Source organism: Myotis davidii, unplaced genomic scaffold, assembly GCF_000327345.1.
Source record: "Myotis davidii unplaced genomic scaffold, ASM32734v1 scaffold148, whole genome shotgun sequence".
In the NCBI taxonomy this organism is placed as follows: domain Eukaryota; kingdom Metazoa; phylum Chordata; class Mammalia; order Chiroptera; family Vespertilionidae; genus Myotis; species Myotis davidii.
Genome location: NW_006299479.1, coordinates 3,708,347 through 3,718,243, shown reverse-complemented (window position 1 = coordinate 3,718,243; position 9,897 = coordinate 3,708,347). Strand labels below are relative to the sequence as shown.

General features: G+C 45.7%; 1 protein-coding gene across 2 annotated transcripts in view; it reads right to left on the bottom strand.

The window, feature by feature from the left end:
- The window catches only part of FEZ1 (fasciculation and elongation protein zeta 1), an 81,283-nt gene that overhangs the window by 14,757 nt on the left and 56,629 nt on the right, over window positions 1-9,897 (bottom strand). The window contains exons 5-6 of one of the 2 annotated variants that reach the window (XM_015571347.1): window positions 2,191-2,277; window positions 16-57 (exon numbers count right to left, since the gene is read on the bottom strand). In XM_015571347.1, coding sequence (XP_015426833.1) covers window positions 16-57; window positions 2,191-2,277 — 129 coding nt within the window. The remainder of the gene's footprint in view (window positions 1-15; window positions 58-2,190; window positions 2,278-9,897) is intronic. The other variant, XM_006775064.2, reaches the window with a different exon arrangement.

The window sequence follows — 9,897 nt, the reverse complement described above, 5'->3', positions numbered from 1 at the left end:
ATCCTCCTCCTCAGGGTCCGGGGAGTTCTGCATCATTTCCTCGATCTCCTCGATGACCTGGGGAAGACCACGGGGAGGCTCAGTGACCCATCCTCTGCTGGAGGGACATTCTGGCTGGGATTTGGGTCGGGTAAGGACAGGTCTGACTTGCTGTCTGTAAAATTCCTAAAGCGGTGCTGCTCCTTAATACATATTAAATAATAATAAAAATAGGCCTGGCCTACGGCTTAGACACGCTCCTTCCTTTTAATGCAAAACGTCTCCCAAGAACAGCATTCGGCGGGGTGCTTTATTGGAAATACGACGCTTTCGGGGAAGGAAGCAGAGCTGCCTGGAAGGGAACCTGCCTTCAATGTGCTGAGCGCTTTGTGTCTAAGTGGGGAAACGTTTCATCCGCTTTAACACGAAACCCAGCCCATTCGCTGTCACAGTGCCTATGACTGGGGAAAAAACAACAACACAACTCAAAATGTGGAGGGGTTTTGTATGTTTTTTCACTTGGGAGGAAATGGCGATTTCTCCAGGTTTTACACCGGAACGAAAACTGCCTGGCAACAGGCGAAAATAGAGATCCTAAAGGAATGAAAGGATATGCAGGGTGCAGGGAGCAGAACAGAGCTAAGAAACCCAGCTCTGATCTGGACTGGGGAGGGGGCAGCTCCTGGAGTGAGAGTGATGTTAGATGGCGGCCAAAAGGAATGGAGGTGAGTGACTTTGCACATTCATCGTTTGCTCATAAAGCGAATGAGCCAAGGCTACTTCCAAAGGACCCCACGGATGAGCCCTGGTCACCGCAGTTCCCTGATTTCTGCATCTGTCTGTTGTCGATGCTGTGACAGGCTCCGGCTCCAAGGCCGCTGGGCTGGGGTCTCCGTGTTAGGCTGGACCAAAGATTAGAAGACGTGCCGTCCCCTCCTACAGAACAATGGCTGTTTAGTCCCCAACCTTCTCATCTGTGCTGATACATTCAGGGGACACCCCATCTCTGACTACTGAACGCCGCTCGCAGGATGCAACCCAAGGACACACCCCCCTTCAGCACTGGACAGCTGAGTTTCTCTTTATCTCAGAGCGGTTAGCATCGGATTTCTCCTAGAATTCACAAGAATTAACTGGCAGCGCCTGTGTTTTTCATCTGGTTCCCTTCGATCTCTTGATCCTTATCTATTTATATCCTTACCCACCTTTGAGCACAGACACCAAAGAGCTCCTTTTACTGAAGAGCTCTTTCTGGCTTCCCCGGCTCCCAGTGGGGTTTTTTCTGAATTATTTTGTGGAGAAAAAAAAACGTGCATGGTGCCTGCTCAAAACAACCACCCCTAAGTATTTGTTGACTGAAAGGCTGGATAAGGAAGCCAGAGAGGCAACATTATTCTCCTCCGGCAATAAATTATTAAAGCCAAAATGCAATCAACGCAATCAAATGTGAAGCGCTATCCTTTTTAATTTTTTTACAAACAGAGACACCAGTGTCTCTAAGACGCCTCTTAGAAGGCTCAGCGTCCTCTGTGTTCTGTGAAATAGGAGAGAAATAGCCATCGCGCAAAAGCCTCACCTACCACTTCCGTCTGTGGAAGAACAGGTGTTTGGGGCCCTGGTTTCAGTGGCTGGACTCCGAGCACGTGAATTAAGTAAGAGTTTTAGCGGGAAGCAGAGTCGGTAAGCACTGGGCCTGCCTCTGGCTGTTACCCAACACGGAGCCCACCCAACCCAGGCGTCTGGAGTTACGTTCCTGTTTACCGCAGGTGGGTAAACTGAGGCGTAAGGAGACATGAAATCCCTTCTGAAAGACACTCCAAGTCATCAACACAGTCACCGCGAGACCATACATTTTTCTTCTGCCTTAAATGGGTGTGACAAGTATATTATCTTAAATGTTTTCGCCATTGAAAAAAAAAAAATTCCTGCCCGGCTGGTGTGGCTCAGTGGTTGAGCATCAACCTATGAACCAGGAGGTCACAGTTCGATTCCCGGTCAGGGCACATGCCCTGGTTGCGGGCTTGATCCCCGATGCGGGGTGTGCAGGAGGCGGCCGATCCATGATTCTCTCTCATTGTTGATGTTTCTGTCTCTCTTTCCCCCTCCCTTCCTCTTTGAAATCAATAAAAATATATTTTTCCAAGAACAACAAAAAAAGAAATTAATTTTAAAAAAGAAAAATATCCCAAGAACCGAGGGAGGTGCTCATACCTGATCTGCTGTGAGGAGAGGCTCTTCGTTGATCCCAGAATCGTGCTCACTCTTCTCATTGAACTCTTCCTCCTCTCTGTCATGGATCTGAAGGGGGAAGGGAACTCTGATTGACATCAGCAGAGCTAGGATTCTCTCTAGTCTCTACAACCGGGGACACTGCCTGCGGGGCCACTCCAGCCATCCACTGGGTAAAGGGGAGTCTGCAGAGGCATCAGCGTTCCGTCCCTCTCCCACGCGCACTGCCACACCGCGTGCGTCACTGAGCGCGGGCGGTCAGCAAAAGACAAGGAGGGATGCGTGGCCGCACCTTCTGACTCAGGGGGAGCAGCTGTTCTTTGACCCACAGATGGGTCATCCTTGTGTGAACAGGAACCTTCTCAAGGTGAGTGATGCTGCGACCGACGCCTGCAGCAAAGCCCTGCTCATGTAGATAGGAGCTGCGACCCGGGAGTTGGTTTCCAGAATTTACTTCATTAGGCATTTTAAAGGATAGGCTTCTTGCCCGGCCAGCGTGGCTCAGTGGTTGAGCGTCAACCTATGAACCAGGAGGTCACGGTTCGATTCCCAGTCAGGGCATATGCCCGGGTTGTGGGCTCAATCCCCACTGTGGGGTGTGTAGGAGGCAGCAGACCCTGTGGGGCATGCAGGAGGCAGCCAATAATGATTCTCTTTCATCATTGATATTTCTTTCCCTCTCCCTTCCTCTCTCTGAAATCAACAAAAAAAATATTTTAAAAAAATAATAAAATAAAGGATGGGCTTCTCCAGTCCCAACAGTCATGCTTTTAGGATCGGGTGAAATACCATCCCGTTATGGGAATCGAGGTGTCACAGCTGGTGGAGGATGTAACGGATCCGTCTGGGACATGCCCCCGAACAGCCTGACCACGTGAACTAACAGGCAAACCCAACAACAAAAAACATCAATCACCTGCCCTGCGTCTCCAGAATCCCACAATCCCACGTGAGATTCTGAACGTTCACTACCATGGAGATGGTATGTTGCTGTCCAGCAGGTAGCCATAGCCTATCGGGCTTTCCTGACCGCATCCGAGATGGCCACGGTCTGCCATTTATGTCCACATCCTGCAGAACATCAACCACTGAACGCCGAACCAGTGGCCTCTGCCCAGAAGTGGGACGTGCCAGTCACACAGGAGCTGGCATAGTGCTGTCAGGAGATCTTCTGGCAGAGGCCCTCCCATCCAGGAACCAGTTCTGCTTGCTCGCCAGGGGCTGGCACGCCCAGCAGCCTCTTTCCCGGGTTATACTTTCCCATTCTAAGAGGAAACACCCTGGTCCCAACCCCAGCAGTCCTGCCAGACGCGGTCTGTCCTTAGAAACCGTTCCCTCTTCACTGGGCGCCACCTTGGCAGACACCCCTAACAAAACACACACCGTCTGTCTCCGTTTGCTTAAAACCAGGACTATGGCAGAAAAAAGTTAATCAACTGGATATTAAATGCCATCTGCGCTCAGCCTGGCTCAGGGGTCGGACCGGGAGCGAATGGGGTTGTCTGCGGGGCTGTGCGCCAGATGGTGACATCTATTTCTGCTGTGGAACCCAGATGCTCCTGTGCCTGCCAAGTCCACCACCTGTGGGAGCCACCTGGTGTTCCGGCTTTCCGCCACGCGGACACACCTCCCGGAGCCACAGCTGTTCCCAACCACACTCTCTTTTTTTCTTTTGTTTTTTTCTTTGTTGATTTTTTTTTAATGGTACAATTTATTTTTTTTTTATCTTTTTTGTTGAAAGTATTACATATGATCCCTTGTCTCCCTATTGACCCCTTTTAGCCCTCCTCCACCCCCCCATTTAGCACCCCCCCTGCTGCCCTAGGCCAGTGGTTGAGATGGTTTGGACATATAGAGAGGATGAACGAAAGGAGATAGACAAAACAAGTATACAAGACGAGTGTGGATGGGAGAGATGGAAGGGGTCGACCTCAGCGAACGTACCTCAATCAGATTGAGGACGTTTTTAGCAAAGGCCAGCTTAGGAGTCCCCTAATTAAGTTAGTAACAATGTACCTACCTATGTAGTTTAAGTTTAAAAGATTTGGCTCTCAAAAGAAATTTCAATCGTTGTACTATTGATATTTGGCTCTGTTGACTGATGAGTTTGCTGACCACTGCCCCAGGCCTCCACCACACTATTGTCTGTGTCCCTGGGTTATGCACGTATGCATACAAGTTCGTTGGTTGATCTCTTCCTACCACCCACCCCTGCCTTCCCTGTAGGACTTATTTAGGGCCAGAAAGCCCTGTTGTAGAAGTCGGCTCCTAGGGAAAACAGAGCTTTTGGTTTTCTGTTTGGATTACTTTTTATAAGTATCTGACAGCAAGTGTTAATCTATAACCAGATTTTTTTTTTTTTTACATTAAGTCTTTTTAAAATAGATGGTTCCCATTCTGAAAGGTGGCCGATTTTCGTGGGTTTCCTTCTAAATAATACTGCACCTTTCAACCATGCCATCTCCCTTCCCGGGTCCCCAGATGCATGCGCCCCTGGCGGAGGGCGGGAAGGGAACCTTTGAGGACAGATCCTCTGGTGCTCAAATGTTACAGGCAGTGGCGTGGGTGCCTCTTAGAGCTCTCTCCTCTCCCCTCTCTGGCACGAAGCCTATAATCTGATTTGCCAGACTTGGGTTAAAAGAGATTTGAAAATCAATTACAAGCCTGTGAAAGTTACCGTGAGTTCCTAGTACTGTGAACTCACCATAGTTTCTCGGATCTCAGAAGTCTGCCACTAAAAATAAAATAAAATAAAATAATAAAATAAATAAAATAAAATAAAAGGAGAAGCACAGAGTATTCCCCAGAAAGCCCGGCTTTTATTCTCCTACACGTGGCTTCCCACTCCCCTGTCTGCTTTCACCACATCCACCCTGTCCCTGGCCTGCCCTCCTCCTAATTCTCTCCTCCTTCCTCGCTCTCTCTAGGCCCCCAGCCCCACATTGTCTCTCAATCCTGCCTGACTCTCTTCTGCTCCAATAGCTGCTGTCACTTCTCCACAAGCCTTTTTCCTGACAGGTGTCATTTCCAGACTCCTACTCGCCTTCCGTTGCCCGGACACTGTGCAGAGATGGAAGGCTGGAAGGGGACTAGTGCAGAAAGAGAAAGATTTTTGAAAAACGACGGCATTTATGTATATGGATAAAAGTATGTGTTAGACCCTAACCAGTTTGGCTCGGTGGCTAGAGCGTTGGCCTGCAGGCTGAAGGGTTTCATGTTCGATTCTGGTCAAGGGCATGTACCTTGGTTGCGGGCACATCCCCAGTAGGGGGTGTGCAGGAGGCAGCTGATTGAAGTTTCTCTCTCATTGATGTTTCTAACTCCCTATCCCCCAAATTAAAAAGTTTGGCTCTCAAAAGAAATTTCAATCGTTGTACTGTTGATATTTGGCTCTGTTGACTGATGAGTTTGCCGACCACTGGACAAAGCAAATATACAGAAAGGGGAAAATCGAAAGCAAAACAGAGCCCTGATGGGTGTGGCTCAGTTGGTGGGGCATCATCCTGTGCAGGAAAATGTCGCTGGTTCGCTTCCCTGTCAGGGCACATGCCTGGGTTTGGGGCTCAATCCCTGGTGGATGGTGTGCAGGAGGCAGCCAATCAACGTTCTGCTCCCACATCGATGTTTCTCTTTCTCTCTCCCTCTCCCTTCCCCTCTCCCTAAAAATCAATTTTTTAAAAAAAAGGCAATATAGAGTGTTCTCTCCCTCTCAGGAGCACGTCCACACTTGCCCTTCTTCTTCTTCCTCCCTCCCCAGGCGTGTTACCTTTGCCTTTCTCTTTCCTAAGCTCCAAGGGCCCTTCTTCTGCCTCTGTAACTTGTTTCCTGAGCCCATGCAGCCCAGCTGGCTCACTTCTACTACCTTTATAACTTTCTAAATAAACTTTCTCTTATAATTTGGGGGGTGGAGGGAGCAATACAGAAGGCCGAAGAAATCCCTCCCTATCATCATTGTCCTCTAAGGGGTAACAAGAAAATATCGCTTCCCACCCTGGCTGGTTTGGCTCCATGGATAGAGCATCAGCCTGTGGACTGAAAGGTCCCGGGTTCGATTCCACTCAAGGGCACATGCCTGGGTTGTGGGCTCCATCCCCAGTAGGGAGCATGCAGGAGGCAGCCAATCAATGATTCTCTCTCATCATTGATGTTTCTCTCTCTCTCTCCCTTTCCCTTCCTCTCTGAAATCAATAAAAATATATTTTAAAACAAAGAAAAGAAAACATTGCTTCCCTGAAACAGGAAATAGCTCTTAGAAATTAAACATATGAATAGCAAATTTGGAGGTTCAGTAGAAGAGTTGGAAAGGTGGAAAAAATCACCTAGAGAGTACAACAACAAAAAGCAGGTAGAAAATGGGAAGGAAAAAAAAATCAGGAGCTCCGTTTTTAAGTCCAATATTCGAATAAAAGGAATTGCGAAAAGTGGAAACAGAAGAGATGGCCTCTTCTAGCCATGACAGGGTGCCTAGCACTGGACTTACCCCGCCTGCCGTGCACAACTATACATCTGTCCGGAGTCTATGGGCCAATTGTTTTCCGGCCCTGGACACAGGCAGTGCAAGGCTGTGATCCTCGAAGGAGGGGAAAAACACAAAGCGAATGAAAGCTGAGAGAATCTGAGTCCTGTTCACTTACGCTACCAAGGATTACTACAGAGAGTGTTTTGACCTGAACGGAAATGATGGAAAATCAGATCTACAGGAAGGAATAAGGAATATCGAAAACGGCACATGTGCGGGTAAATGTAAAAAGCATCCTGAGCCCCTGTAGCCTTAGGACACAGGCAGGAGCTGGCAGTGTGTGTACATGACTAACAGGAGCTGAAGAGGGCCTTTCCCCGACCGACCAGGCTGGCACCCTGACCTTGGATGCCCAGCCTCTGTAACTGTGAGAAATAGACTTCTGCTGTGTACGAGCTACCCAGTCTGTGATGTTTTGTTATAGCAGCCCAAACGGACTAAGACAGTTATTTTCCTAAAAGCTTAAAATATGGTCAAAGCTCCCTTCATAACAATCCTATATAATAGTCCTATACAATAAAAGGCCAATATGCAAATTGTCCCCTTGGGAGTTCGACCGCTCGCTATGATGTGCGCTGACCACCAGGAGGCGATGTGGAATGAAGGAAGGCCCCAGCCGGAAGCTGGCAGCCGGGGGAAGGAAGGCCCCGATTGGCTGCTCTGATCGTTGGCCAGGCCTAGGGACCCTACCAGTGCATGAATTTCGTGCACTGGGCCTCTAATCTTAATATAATGAAGGGTGAAGTGAGCCCCTAGTAAATACAAGGAAGGGAATAATAAAGTTAAGGGAAGACATCTACAAACTACAAAATGAACAAATAATGGGGCTGGGGGAGTGGTTCTCCAAAAAGATGAATAAAAGTGATAAATCCATACATACACTGAGGGAGAGGGAGAGGAGATAGAAAACACAAATTAACAATATCTGTAATAAAAAGGGGACATCACTACAGATCCTACTGACATTAAAAGAATAAGAGAATGTCATAAACAACTTTGTGATCAATATAATTAATGACAGAGTAAACGAACAAATTTCTTTTAAAACACAATTTAACAAAAAACAACTAAAAAAGAAATGGAAAATCTGAATAGCCCTATATCTATTACAGAATTGAATCTGTAATCAATCAAAAACCTTCCACAGAGAAAACTCCTGGTCCAGATGATTTCAAAAGCATAGTCTATGAAACATTTAAGGAAGAGAAAATACCAATCTAACACAACTCTTTCAGAAAATAGGGGAAGAAAATTTTCCAAATTAGTTTATGATACTACAAAAAAAGAAAAGTTTCCTCATGAACATAGGTGCAAAAATCCTTAATTAAAACATTAGCAAATCAAATCCCAATTATTTAAAAAGAATAATATATCATGAATGAGTAGGGAGGGTTTCTCTTTTAAAAAAAGGTTAGCTTAGCCCTAACCGGTTTGGCTCAGTGGATAGAGCGTCAGCCTGTGGACTGAAAGGTCCCAGGTTCGATTCCGGCCAAGGGCATGTACCTTGGTTGTGGGCACATCCCCAGTAGGAGGTGTGCAAGAGGCAGCTGATCGATGTTTCTAACTCTATCCCTCTCTCTTCCTCTCTATAAAAAATCAATAAAATATATATATTTGTTAAAAGGTTAGTTTAATATTTGAAAGTCAATTAGTGTAATTCACCATATTAACATAATAAGTTGAGCTACATCTATAAAGAGATCTATAGATTTAATACAATCACAGTTGAGTTTCCAGCATGCTTTTTGAAAAATTGATCAGCTGACTCACAATTTTATATGAAAATACAATGACCTAAAATAGCCAAAACAATTTTGGGAGGGAAAAAGAGCAATGCTGGAAAACATACTATTTTAGGACAAGACTTATTATAGAGCTATAGTGATGAATACAGCATGACTCATGTGTAAAGATATACGGATATCAATGAAACAGAATAGAAATTTCAGAAATAGGTTCACACTTGTATGGTCACTTAATTTTCAGCAGAGTTGCTAAGATAATTTAATACGGAAAGGATACTGTTTTCAGTGGACAGTACTGGAACAATGGACAGTCGTGTACACACACATGAACCATAACCCTTAACCTACCACCAAATACAAAAACTAACTTGAAATGGATCATTAGCCATATAACAGCTAAACTATAGAATTTCTAGAAAACTTAAGAAAAAATCTTAATGACCCTGGGTTTGGCAATATCTGATATATTATACAAGAAGCACAAACTATAAAAAGAGAAAAATCAATAAATTAGACTTCATCACACTTAAAAAAAAACATTTGATCTTTAAAAGAGAATGTTAATAAAGTTAAAAGGCAATTCATAGACAAGAAGAAGATATTCATAAAACGTATCTAACAAAGGACTCATATCTAGAATATATGTGTTAAATTAACTAAACAAGGGGGCCATTGGATGGAGGAGGCCTTCATGCCTTGGTGGCCTACTAAACACACCTAAACCTACCTCAAGGTTAGGAATCCAAGCCAAAGGGCAACCAATCACAACGAACCAACTAGGGTTAGTACAACCACTTGAGTAAGCTCTAGCCAATCAGACAATTTCCTTCCTCTGCTCCCACCTCTTCTCTTCAAAAGGCCTTTTTTCTAGCTCATGTTGGTGGAATACTCCTAACCATTCCGGACCTGCCCCTGCCCAATTTGAATTGATTTTTGCTACAATAACTCATACATTTAATATGCCTCATTTACCTTTTATCATGGGAACTCTAATAGCTGAATAATAGGAGCACAAACAAACCACTAAGGAAATGGGCAAAAGATCTGAACGGGCGCCATACCAACGAAGACACACTGGTAGTGGAGAATCTGAAGATGGCGGCGATATAGGCAGACGCGTCCCAGGTCGTGTCCCGGAGCAAATGGAGTGAGCAGCTGAAACTAATAGCACCCACCCCGAATTGGCGAAAGGGCTCAGCTGGTGAGACGGTTTGCAGCCGGGAAGGGCAGAACTCCCCTGGAAAGGACTAAAGGCGAGCCAGACTGAAGAATAGAAGAACCGAAGGACCTTCACTACTGCAATTTTTTTTTTCTTTTTTCACCTTTTAACTGAAAAACCAATTGTTTTTTTTTTCCCTTTTTTTTCCTTTTTTTCCCTTTTTTTTCCTTCCTTTTTTATCCTTCTTTTTTTCCCCCTCTTTTTCT